Source organism: Bufo bufo, chromosome 1 (genome assembly GCF_905171765.1).
Source record: "Bufo bufo chromosome 1, aBufBuf1.1, whole genome shotgun sequence".
NCBI lineage: Eukaryota > Metazoa > Chordata > Amphibia > Anura > Bufonidae > Bufo > Bufo bufo.
Window position 1 is genome coordinate 372234750 of NC_053389.1, and position 13959 is coordinate 372248708.

A 13959-nucleotide genomic window follows, 5' to 3' on the forward strand; every position below is an offset into this window, starting at 1 on the left:
CACACATATATACGCTGCTCAAAAAAATAAAGGGAACACAAAAATAACACATCCTAGATCTGAATTAATAAAATATTTTTCTGAAATACTTTGTTCTTTACATAGTTGAATGTGCTGACAACAAAATCACACAAAAATAAAAAAATGGAAATCAAATTTTTTAACCCATGTAGGTCTGGATTTGGAGTCACACTCAAAATTAAAGTGGAAAAACACACTACAGGCTGATCCAACTTTGATGTAATGTCCTTAAAACAAGTCAAAATGAGGCTCAGTAGTGTGTGTGGCCTCCACGTGCCTGTATGACCTCCCTACAACGCCTGTGCATGCTCCTGATGAGGTGGCGGACGGTCTCCTGAGGGATCTCCTCCCAGACCTGGACTAAAGCATCTGCCAACTCCTGGACAGTCGGTGGTGCAACGTGACGTTGGTGGATAGAGCGAGACATGATGTCCCGGATGTGCTCAATTGGATTCAGGTCTGGGGAACGAGTAGGCCAGTTCATAGCATCAATGCCTTCGTCTTGCAGGAACTGCTGACACACTTCAGCCACATGAGGTCTAGCATTGTCTTGCATTAGGAGGAACCCAGGGCCAACCGCACCAGCATATGGTCTCACAAGGGGTCTGAGGATCTCATCTCGGTACCTAATGGCAGTCAGGCTACCTCTGGCGAGCACATGGAGGTCTGTGTGGCCCTCCAAAGAAATGCCACTCCACACCATTACTGACCCAATGCCAAACCGGTCATGCTGGAGGATGTTGCAGGCAGCAGAACGTTCTCCACGGCGTCTCCAGACTCTGTCACGTCTGTCACATGTGCTCAGTGTGAACCTGCTTTCATCTGTGAAGAGCACAGGGCGCCAGTGGCGAATTTGCCAATCTTGGTGTTCTCTGGCAAATGCCAAACGTCCTGCACGGTGTTGGGCTGTAAGCACAACCCCCACCTGTGGACGTCTAGCCCTCATATCACCCTCATGGAGTCTGTTTCTGACCGTTTGAGCAGACACATGCACATTTGTGGCCTGCTGGAGGTCATTTTGCAAGGCTCTGGCAGTGCTCCTCCTGTTCCTCCTTGCACAAAGGCGGAGGTAGCGGTCCTGCTGCTGGGTTGTTGCCCTCCTACGGCCTCCTCCACGTCTCCTGATGTACTGGCCTGTCTCCTGGTAGCGCCTCCATGCTCTGGACACTACGCTGGCAGACACAGCAAACTTTCTTGCCACAGCTCGCATTGATGTGCCATCCTGGATAAGCTGCACTACCTGAGCCACTTGTGTGGGTTGTAGACTCCGTCTCATGCTACCACTAGAGTGAAAGCACCGCCAGCATTCAAAAGTGACCAAAACATCAGCCAGGAAGCATAGGAACTGAGAAGTGGTCTGTGGTTACCACCTGCAGAACCACTCCTTTATTGGGGGTGTCTTGCTAATTGCCTATAATTTCCACCTGTTGTCTATCCCATTTGCACAACAGCATGTGAAACTGATTGTCACTCAGTGTTGCTTCCTAAGTGGACAGTTTGATTTCACTGAAGTGTGATTAACTTAGAGTTACATTGTGTTGTTTAAGTGTTCCCTTTATTTTTTTGAGCAGTGTATATATTTATAGAACATTCTTCGCCAAGCTAAATGATGGGTTCCCACGGGAAAGGCTTGTTTCAAGTCCTTCCCATTTAAGATATGGTCTAGCAGAGATCCTAGATCCCTGTTATCTGTCTTAATAGCCTTACCAAAGTCCATGTGTGAAAATAGTCCAGGATGGGACGGAAGGATACAGTTATCTCTTCTAAGTTATATCCTTGAATGGATTTTCCCATTCTGGAAGTCATGTGATGTGTAATTGTTTAGAAGGGGGCAGAATGAATTTAGCATTCTGTCTAGGATTAGACATGCCCATCTTAATATCATGAGGTTTTCTCTTAACAGAAGTAAAATATATAACTTCTGTTCCTACTTTGATATCCTAACCTAATAGCTTGGTTATAATGTGACAAGTCATTTCCACTCACATGTATTGTTAAGCTTGTAATGCTTTATATCTACGCTGAATATATTCATTTGCATGTATCATTGTGTTTATTTACTTATATATGTTTATAACCTTGTAACCAATAAATCTGTGTATTATTGTATAATGCAGAACTACATGTTTATCATTAACGTCATCTCAGGTCAAAAAGAACTTATTATCTGAGGAAATAGTCGGACTCAGAAGTGAATTTTATCAATTAGTTTGTCTACAATTCACCAGGTCATAATTGTAATAATTTGACAAATTTTATTTAAAAAAAATTTATTGTACAATTGTTTTTTATGGATTTTTAACATTTTTTCTACATGATTGTATTATTTATTAATTGATTGTCACTTAATTCACTGCTATGTATTCTGGGCACAATAATCAGTGCAGCAAACATACACTATCCATGATTGTGTGCAAATGTACAAATTATCAATATTCAAGATTCATACAGACATATCATATAAAATGTGTAAATTAGACACAACAAATCACCTGTGCATAGTAAGTGTCAGCAACAGCTGTTATAAATAAAAACAAACTCACACAGCCGGTAAAGACATGCGGCGCCAAGATCCGCATCCTGTAAGTGCGACTGCGCATGTCAAGAAGCCTAGCAACCACACCTCAAACAGACAGAGTCAGGAGACGTCATCCAAGCCACATGATCGATCACATGACCAACCTCATGACTCGTACAACCATCGCGAGACTACACAGAGAGGAGTGTTTGGAAACGTCAAGCCAGCGGGAAGGGGCAAGCGCACTTAGGCCAACAACACCAGTAAAACTGGCGTCGTTACCCCAGCAACAACCAGCCGCCCACCGCAGGCAAAGCGCCCACCAATTAGACAACAAGACACCGCAGTCACAACAATAGAGAGATGGGGAGACAGAAGGCACAAGAGAATGGTCAAAAGACCAATGGGTATAGAGAATACTGTATGTCTAGATCTTATAAATAAAGACATCCATCTACCCGCTGTACTAAGGATATATACTGGAGTGATCATGGCCCTATGATTTATAAAAGGGGAAAATATATAAATATATATATATATATATATATATATATACACACACACACATATACACACACACACACTGAACCAAAATATAAACGCAACACTTTCGGTTTTGCTCCCATTTTGCATGAGCTGAACTCAATATGGGGCCATGCATTATCATGCTGCAACATGAGGTGATGGTCGTGGATGAATGGCACAACAATGGGCCTCAGGATCTCGTCACGGTATCTCTGTGCAATCAAAATGCCATCACTAAAATGCACCTGTGTTCGTTGTCCATAACATACGCCTGCCCATACCATAACCCCACTGCCACCATGGGCCACTCAATCCACAACGTTGACGTCAGCAAACCGCTCACCCACACGATGCCACACATGTGGTCTGCCATCTGCCCTGAACAGTGAAAACCGGGACTCATCCATGAACAGAACGCCTCTCCAACGTGCCAGAGGCCATCAAATGTGAGCATTTGCCCACTCAAGTCGGTTACGATGACGAACTGCATTCAGGTCCAGACTCCGATGAGGACGACAAGCATGCAGATGAGCTTCCCTGAGATGGTTTCTGACAGTTTGGGCAGAAAGTCTTTGGTTATGCAAACCGATTGTTGCTGCAGCTGTCCGGATGGTTGGTCTCAGACGATTATGGAGGTGAACATACTGGATGTGGAAGTCCTGGGCTGGTGTGGTTACATGTGGTCTACGGTTGTGAGGCCGGTTGGATGTACTGCCAAATTCTCTGAAACACCTTTGGAGATGGCTTATGGTAGAGAAATGAACATTTATTGCACGGGCAACAGCTCTGGTAGACATTCCTGCAGTAATCATGCCAATTGCACGCTTCCTCAAACGTTGCCACATCTGTGGCATTGTGCTGTGTGATCAAACTGCACATTTCAGAGTGGTCTTTTATTGTGGTTAGTCCAGCAGATTGTGGGCAGTCTAAGGCACACCTGTGCAATATTCATGCTGTCTAATCAGCACCTTGATATGCCACACCTGTGAGGTGGGATGGATTATCTCGGCAAAGGTGAAGTGCTCACTAACACAGATTTAGACAGATTTGTGAACAATATTTGAGGTCTATTGTGTATGTAGAAAATAATTCAGATCTTTGAGTTCAGCTCATGCAAAACGGGAGGAAAACCGAGTGTTGCGTTTATATTTTCTTTCAGTGAATATATATATATATATATATATATATATATATCAGTGATTAACTTTTGTATAATAGATGGACGTATTAGGTGAATACTGTTTACTGCCTAAATAAAGTACGTTAAAAACACTATTTCATTTTATTAAAAAGTTATCTCCACAAATATAGGCTGATAGGGTAAACTGGAACTGATTCAGACCATTAATATGCTGGTTCCTAAATAGACCCTACCACAAAAACTCCTTATGTGTGTAGGAGTATGAAAAGCAAAGGAACACTCCTGTTGCAGTCCTAGGAGTATATCTGCACTGTCTATAGGGACTGCAGCCCTGAGGGACTAGTGGAGATATACTCCTAGGACTGCAACAGGAGTGTTCCTTTGCTTTTCATACTCATACACACATAAGGAGTTTTTGTGGTAGGGTAAATTTAGGAACCAGCATATTATTGGTCTGAATCAGTTCCAGTTTACCCCGTCAGCCTATATTTGTGGAGATAACTTTTTAATAAATAGTCTTTTTAATGTACTTTATTTAGGCAGTAAACAGAATATATATATCAGCACAGTTATTATGCTCTCCCCCACCAGGGATTGTGTGTGTGTGTGTGTGTGTTACAGTCTGAGCGCATGCATTCCGTCACACGCACAAGATGAGGTCATATCCCTCAGTGCTCCAGGCTAAAAAAAATACCTATAGCCATTGGCTCCTGAACTGAAAAATTTAGAAGCCAAATAAGATTTTTAGTCGCCAAATCGAAACCGAATCAAATTTTGGTATCGTGACAACGCTACGCCGATCAGATCGGCGTAGGGTTGTTTCGATACCAAAATTTTGATTCGCTTTCGTCAACATAAAAAAGTATCGCGATACTCAATACCACACCCAAAAAAAAAAAAAAAACATCGTGCATTTCCCATTTTATGAAACGTTCGGCCCATAATAAATCATTCCTATACTATTTTTTGGGGTGACAAGATTATAAAAAAATGGAGAATCGCATGGTTTTTATTTATTTATTTCTGTTACGGCGCTCATCGCATAGGAGATATTTTCTAAATAATTTAATAGTTTGGACTTTTCGGACGCAGCACTATGTTATATGTTTATTTATTTATTGTTTATATATTTTCTATGTAAAATTGGGAAAGGGGGGATTTAAACTTAATATTTTAGGGTACTTTCACACTAGCGTTTTTCATTTCTGGCATAGAGTTCCGTAACAGGGGCTCTAACACGGAAAAGAACTGATCAGGTATATCCCCATGCATTCTGAATGGAGAGTAATCTGTTCAGGATGCATCAGGATGTCTTCAGTTCAGTCATTTTGACTGATCAGGCAAAAGATAAAACCGTAGCATGCTACGGTTTTATCTCCGGCGAAAAAAACTGAAGACTTGCCTGAATGCCGGATCTGGCATTTTTCCCCATAGGAATGTATTAGTGCCATTCCGGCATTCCGGTATTTTAAATGCCGGATCCGTCCTTCCGGTCTGCGCATGCGTAAAAATGTGTAAAAAGATACGACGATGGAACTGCCCGCCGGATCACACTGCCGCAAGTGTGAAAGTAGCCTTAGTGTTTGTGTTTTTTTTTTTTTTTACTATTAGCCCCCTTAGGGTCTGGACCCCTTGTCCTATTCACCCTTAGGCCCCTTTCACATGGGCGATATTTCTGCACGGGTGCAATGCGTGAGGTGAACGCATTGCACCCGCACGGAATACGGACCCATTCACTTGTATGGGGCTGTGCACATGAGCGGTGATGTTCACACATCACTTGTGCGTTGCGTGAAAATCGCAGCATACTCTATGTTGTGCGTTTTTCACGCAACGCAGGCCCATAGAAGTTAATGGGGCTGCGTGAAAATCGCAAGCATCCGTAAGCATGGTTGCTTGGATGAAAGTCTATTCACTGTGTTATTTTCCCTTATAACATGGTTATAAGGGAAAATAATAGCATTCTTTAATACAGAATGCTTAGTAGGTGGTCAGACGAGGGTTAAAAAATATAAAAAAATGCACTCACCTCCTCCAATTGATTGCGTAGCTGCCGGTCTCATGTTCTTTCTTCAGGACCTGTCAAAGGACCTGTGGTGACATCACAGTGCTCATCACATGGTACATCACATGATCGATCACCATGGTAATGGACCATGTGATGAGCTCAGTAACGTCACCACAGGTCCTTTGACAGGTCCTGAAGAAAGAACAGGAGACCGGCAGCTACACGATCAATTGGAGGAGGCGAGTACATTATATATATTTTTTAACCCTCATTGGCACTGCGCCACCAATGTTTATTATACTGGGGTGTTGGGAAGGGCGCACTGCACCACCAATGAAGATAACCGACCTGTTAATACAAATACAGGAGGCGGGCGCCGGAATCAAATAGCCGGCACCGACCTCTATGACAGGGAGCTGCGATCCGCTGCAGTTAACTCCTCAGGTACCGCACCTGAAGAATTAACTGCTGCTTATCGCAGCTCCCTGTCATAGAGGTCGGGTGCCGGCTATTTGATTCCGGCACCCGCCTCCTGTATTTGTATTAACAGGTCAGTTATCTTCATTGGTGGCGCAGTGGCCACAGCCCCTCCCCTCCTCCTCCTGTCTCTCTTCTTATTGGCGCCGGCGGAGGTAGCACAGGGGGGAGGGAGAGACTCCTCTACTGCGCTGCTGAGAAGAACATCGGCGGAGGGGCTGAGAACTATCATCTCCGATGCCCCGCCCCTGTATACAACTGCAGAGCTGCGGCAGCGGGTCTAGTCGCAAAAGTCTTGTCGCAAAAAAGTCTTGTCCCATTTGTAAATTCTAAGTCGCATTGGTGACCATTTTGGTCGCCATCTGGAGCACCTTAGGTTGAAGAGGGGGGAGGTGGGCTGCTATGGGCTTATATTAACCCAAGCCAGGACAAAGGCTCTCTCGCTCTCTCTCTCTTTTGAGCTCATCACCACAAACAGATGAAGGACTTCACACATGGAAGAGTGGAAATGAGTTGAGCCTAGCAGCCCCTCCAGAAACAGAGACTATGAACATTGGCTGAGTATCAATAACCTCTGCACTGCTCCCATAATCATTAACCCTTTCCTTATATCCCACTAACCCCTGCAATTCCCCTGCAGTGCCCTTACGTTCTCCATAGCCATATATCCCTGTATCTCACAGCTACCCCTGTATTGCCATTGAATGAACCCTTTCTACTCAGTAGGGACAGTTTATAGCGAGGTATTGGAGGATGCTGCTATAACGTGTGTGTGAGTGTATATTTAGATAGTTATCGGGGTTACATAGTACATAAGGCCGAAAAAAGACATTTGTCCATCCAGTTCGGCCTGTCATCCTGCAAGTTGATCCAGAGGAAGGCAAAAAAACCCTGTGAGGTAGAAGCCAATTTTCCTCACTTTAGGGGAATAAAAAATTCCTTCCCGACTCCAATCAGGCAATCAGAATATCTCCCTGGATCAACGACCCCTCTCTAGTAGCTATATCCTGTAATATTATTACACTCCAGAAATACATCCAGGCCCCTCTTGAATTCCTTTATTGTACTCACCATCACCACCTCCTCAGGCAGAGAGTTCCATAGTCTCACTGCTCTTACCGTAAAGAATCCTTTTCTATGTTTGTGTACAAACCTTCTTTCCTCCAAACGCAGAGGATGTCCCCTCGTCACAGTCACAGTCCTGGGGATAAATAGATGATGGGATAGATCTCTATACTGACCCCTGATATATTTATACATAGTAATTAGATATCCCCTCAGTCGTCTTTTTTCTAACGTGAATAACCCTAATTTTGATAATCTTTCAGGGTACTGTAGTTGCCCCATTCCAGTTATTACTTTAGTTGCCCTCCTCTGGACCCTCTCCAGCTCTGCTATGTCTGCCTTGTTCACTGGAGCCCAGAACTGTACACAGTACTCCATGTGTGGTCTGACTAATGATTTGTAAAGTAGTAGGAATATGTTCTCATCCCGGGCATCTATGCCCCTTTTGATGCAACCCATTATCTTATTGGCCTTGGCAGCAGCTGCCTGACACTGTTTTTTGCAGCTTAGTTTGCTGTTTATTAAAATTCCTAGATCCTTTTCCATGTCAGTGTTACCGAGTGTTTTACCAATTAGTATGTACGGGTGACTTGCATTATTCCTTCCCATGTGCATAACTTTACATTTGTTAGTGTTAAACCTCATCTGCCACTTATCTGCCCAAGCCTCCAATCTATCCAGATCCCTCTGTAGTAGTATACTGTCCTCTTCAGTGTTAATTACTTTACACAGTTTAGTGTCATCTGCGAAAATTGATATTTTACTATGCAAGCCTTCTACAAGATCATTAATAAATATATTGAAGAGAATAGGGCCCAATACTGACCCCTGAGGTAGAATTGTAGATTAGGGGTGGAATTGTAGATTGTGTTGTGTTCGTGTAGTTAGGTGTGTATTATTAGATTGCAGGTAGTGTTGTACAGTGTGCGTCTATATGTATATATATTTATATAACCATTGATATAAATATATATAGAGTAAATGATTGACTGTAAACGTGTTATTGGTTTAATAAATACTTTATTGTTCTTAATACAATTTATAGTCTTGTCACCGCCGCAATTCAACGCACGTAGTTCAGGAAAGAGGGGGTAGCAACAGATAGGATAAAGAATAAAAAGGCGGAGACAACAATAGATGATTTTACGTCTGTTTATTAATATTAACAACTAGAAACTTTACATTTGACTTGGGAAGTAGACATTACTTTTTTAGGTTTATTACCCAACCAAGATGCTCCAACAGGACCAGGACTCTGTCTGTGTCATATTTTGTCTGATCCAATGTGTCGGCAACGATTAAGAAATTGTCCAAGTAGGGGATTATAGTTAATGCCTCTTTCCTTAGATGTGCTACCATCTCCGCCACAAGTTTGGTAAACACCCTTGGCGCTGCTTATATGCTGAACGGTAAAGCAGTGAACTGAAAATGAGCTATTCTCCCCGTGGGACTTTCCAGTGCGAATCTTAGATATTTTTGTGACTGTTCTTGGATCGGTATGTTGTAGTATGCATCTTCTAGGTCGATCGTACACATTAGCGCATCTCTCTTTATTAACGGAATTGTGTGGTTTATTTTTTCCATTTTGAATTTTCTGTATTTTATATACCGGTTAAGATTTTTTTATATTATATAGTTCGGTATGAACCATCTGGTTTTGTTACAAGGAAAAGATTTGAGTAATAACCCATTTTCTTCTGACCTATTGGGACCTGAATAACTACCCCTAACTTCCGGAGATCCTGAACTCCTGGCCATATTTTCCTTATAGCCGGTTTTGATCTGAGGGATGTGGTCATAAATCTGTTTGCCGTGGAAGAGGAGAACTCCTGTAGCCTCTTGTTATCATGCTTAAGGCCCAGGAATTTGATGTTACTGTTTCCCATCGTGGCAAAAAATTTCTCAATCTTCACCCGATCCTGGCATCATTGTTTTTTGCCTAATCTATTTTGGGGATTAAGGAGAAACCCTTTTCCCCGTTCGCCCTTAGGGTAGTTCCATTGCCCTGCCTTCCCTTTGCCCCTGTAGGACCTTTCTTGATTTGCTTCTTTCTGAAATGTTTCTCTTCAGGAAACCCCTTTTAATTATCTGTTGCTTTTTCAAGAATTTTGTCAAGGATTGGACCCAAAAAAATATTCCCCTGAAAAAGCTATGGAGCAAAGTTTCATTTTGGATGCTTTATCACCTGTCCAGGATTTCATCCACAGTGCTCTTCTGGCTGCATTAGATAGAACTGCATCTTTTGCTGAAAAACAGATTCAGCTGAATCGTCTGCAAGAAAAGCCCTCGCTGACTTTAGAAGAAGCATGGAATCTATTATTTCTTCCCTAGATGCCTTATTCCTTATATGATACTCTAGTTCGTTCAGCCAAAGACACACAGATCTTGCTACGGATGTTGCTGCAATGTTCGTCTTTAGACCGAACATTGCTGCTTCCCAAGATTTATGTAAAAAAGGGTATCCGCCTTCCTTTTCATGGGATTTTTTAGCTGTATTGAACCTTCAAACTGTAGTGACTTTTTTTATTTACTTTTGCAACCTGGACATCAATTTTTGTATTACAAATATTTTCGATTCATTAGGATCAAATAATAATCAATTTTTTAATTCTCTGGATATACCCAGCCTTTTCTCTTGATCTAGCCACTCATCAAGTACCATATCCTTTCTGTTTTCATTAATTGGAAAAACTCTAGTATGTTTGTTTCTCAGTACCCCAAACATTTCTTCCTGAATAAAGTGGGGTTTTTGCACTTCCTCAATACCCATTGTTGCCCTAACGGCTTTTAATAGGTCATGCATGAAATAAAACTTTTTAGATTCTTCTTCAATTTCTCCTTCTAATAAAGGATCTTTACCTTCCCATGGTGTGGATGAAGGTGCCTCATCCTCTAACCCAGGGATGCTCAACCTGCAGCCCTCCAGCTGTTGTAAAACTACAACTCCCACCATGCCCTGCTGTAGGCTGATAGCTGAAGGCTGTCAGAGCATGCTGGAATTTGTAGTTTTGCAACAGCTAGAGGGCCACAGGTTGGGCATTCCTGATCTAGCCCATCGGAGTCCGAGGGGGAGACAATTGCCCTTTTTTGGGCAATTAGGAGGTAAAGGACCAGTATTTATATCTCTCGTAGATACCAAAGAAGATTTTACTTCTTCATGAATCATTGATTAGAATTCTTGCATGATTGATGGTTGTTCTCTTACTATATTAGTAATACACTCCTTACAGAGTTTTTTGTATATTGATCCGCCAGTTTCTTATAGCAGGATATGCATTTGGTACTCTTCTTGGGCCTCTTCTGAGGCTCTTTAGAGACCTAATAGTAAGAGATTTAACTCCATCAATCTTTAGGAACATATTTAAAAAAGGATTGTTTCACATACGAATGTTTGGGCATTGGGCGCATGCACCAATACTATCCACATACTAAGAGCAATATAATATATTAAGCACCCACATGTCAACCCACACATATACATATAATTTGCTGCCACCAGGTGAAACTTACAGTTGCTGGCGATCGAGCTTCAAGCTCTTTTGGTGGCTGTATCTCAGGGCCAGACATGACTCGCCCCAAACCTCAGATCAGCAGCTCAGTGTCTCTCCCACTTATGTCTTTTATAGCAATCTGACCTGCAGTACTGCTGCACTTCCGGACGAGAGTGCGATCTTTCCGACCCGGAAGGGACGTCAGACGCCCGCACTCCATGCGTTTTCTGCTTCTTTACGCCAGCTTGTCCCACTAAAGGAAAGGAGGCTATGGCAGCATGCAGAGAAGCACCCGATCAATGGTATACTAGTCCGCCACCCTGTGCAGTATTGGTAAGATTAAGGAGACCACCAGGGGAAGTTTTAATAGCCGTACAAGGAAGGTCCTGTACTCCCGATACGGCACCCTGGAATTTCAAATAAAAGTAACAAGGCTTTTTTTTCACATCCCTGACTGGCAGAGAGGCCTTTCTGTGTCCTAGCCACTGTAAGGGCAGGAAAACACTGGGGAATGGTGGCGGGGGCAATTTAACCTGTTTCCTGCCACTACAGAGGTCAATCTCCTATTATAATGCCATCATAGTCGTGAAATGGAAAAAATGAATTTATCATCTTTACCTAATCTCCCTCAGCACCCCCAACAGAATTATCAGTGCAACCGCACACTATCCTCGGTCAACCAAGTTCACTACCTACAATTCTGCTCTGTCCTCCAAACCGCTCATCTAAACCCTTTCAACCACCTGCCGAATGCACCTAAAATGATTTATCAGAGCCACATATTTATCAACCCAGAGTCTGCAAAAATACTTCTACATGTCCTTATCTCCCGCGTAGACTACTTCAACATCCTCCTCTGTGGCCTCTTATTTAGAACTCTCACATGTCCATGACCAGCTTCTACCATATCCTTCCCTCATCCCCTGTAGATGATAATCCCTCCTCTCTCCTTCCTTACCAGTTTGTAACATGTCTTACTCATGCTTGTTGTACTTGTTTTATATTATGTATGTGCCCCCCTTTTAATAAGTACAGTGCCATGGAGTTAATGGTGCTTTAATAATAGTAGTGATAATTATAGAATAAAAAGCACATGCTAATGCTGGAAAACCCCTTTAATGAATAAACACATTTAAATCTTTTTGCAGTTGCAAAGTTTCATGTGACATCTCACCTTAATGGAGTTATCCCGTAGTCCACTGATTATCTTCTCATCATCATACTGAAGACAGTAAACCCCTTTACTGTTTTCAGAACGGCACTGAATTCTCTGAAGATTATGTCTTCCACATCTCCAGTTGGCTTCTATTGTCTAATGAAAGAAAGAAAATGATTCAGTGGTAAGTGCCTTACGACCAAGGACAACATCTGCAAGGAATTTTTATGTATTCAACGTGTTTACATGGGTTTCCTCAGGGTAGTCCCCTTTCCTCTCACATTCCAAAAACATACTGGCAGGGAAATTAGATCGTATGCCCCACAGGGGGCAGAGTGATGCTAATATCTGAGATAACTTGCTGCATTGTATACTAGCAGCATAAACAATTCCACAGGCCTGAAATATTAAATAAATGTCTGAAGTGGAGTTGTATGATTTCCCAGCCTGGTAAGACAGCTACCACATTTATCAAGCATTTACGGCATATCCTGTGACTATGCAAACAATGTAAAGTCTACCATACACATTCAACATCTATATCTTTAGTAATTCTGTAGACACATACACATTCAGTTCGGATGAACACATACAGTGGATATAAAAAGTCCAAACACCCCTGTTAAAATGTCAGGTTTCTGTTATGTAAAAAAAAATAAGACAAAGGTAAATCATTTCAGAAATTTTTCCACCTTTAATGTGACCTATAAACTGTACCACTCAATTGAAAAACAATGTGCACGCAATCACATTCAAAATCATGTTAAATAGGATTCAGCATACACCTGCCATCATTTAAAGTGCATCTGATTAACCCCAAATAAAGTTCAGCTACTCTAGTTGGGTCTTTCCTGAAATTTTCTTAGTCGCATCCCACAGAAAAAGCCATGGTCCACAGAGAGCTTCCAAAGCATCAGATGGATCTCATTGTTATAAGGTATCAGTAAGGAGAAGGGTACAAAAGAATTTCCAAGGCATTAGATATACCATGGAACACAGTGAAGACAGTCATCATCAAGTGGAGAAAATATGGCACAACAGTGACATTACCAAGAACTGGACGTCCCTCCAAAATTGATCAACAGACGAGAAGAAAACTGGTCTGGGAGCTACCAAGAAGCCTACAGCAACATTAAAGGAGCTGCAGGAATATCTGGCAAGTACTGGTTGTATGGTACATGTGACAACAATCTCCCGTATTCTTCATATGTCTGGGCTATGGGGTAGAGTGGCAAGACAAAAGCCTTTTCTTACTATGAAAAACATCCAAGCCAGGCTACATTTTGCAAAAACACATCTAAAGTCTCCCAAAACCATGTGGGAAAAGTTGTTATGGTCTGATGAAACCAAGGTTGAACTTTTTGGCCATAATTCCAAAAGATAAGTTTGGCACAAAAACAACACTGCACATCACCAAAAGAACACCATACCCACAGTGAAGCATGGTGGTGGCAGCTTCATGCTTTGGGGCTGTTTTTCTTAAGCTGGAACTGGGGCCTTAGTTAAGATAGAAGGAATTCTGAACAGTTCCAAATATCAGTCAATATTGGCACAAAA

The 13959-nt window shown here is 42.2% G+C and overlaps 1 protein-coding gene across 3 annotated transcripts in view; it reads right to left on the bottom strand.

The window, feature by feature from the left end:
• The window catches only part of FBXW11 (F-box and WD repeat domain containing 11), a 785504-nt gene that overhangs the window by 239869 nt on the left and 531676 nt on the right, over positions 1 to 13959 (bottom strand). For all 3 annotated transcript variants that reach the window (XM_040404956.1, XM_040404965.1, XM_040404947.1), the window contains one exon: positions 12421 to 12558. In XM_040404956.1, the coding sequence (XP_040260890.1) occupies positions 12421 to 12558 (138 nt within the window). The remainder of the gene's footprint in view (positions 1 to 12420; positions 12559 to 13959) is intronic.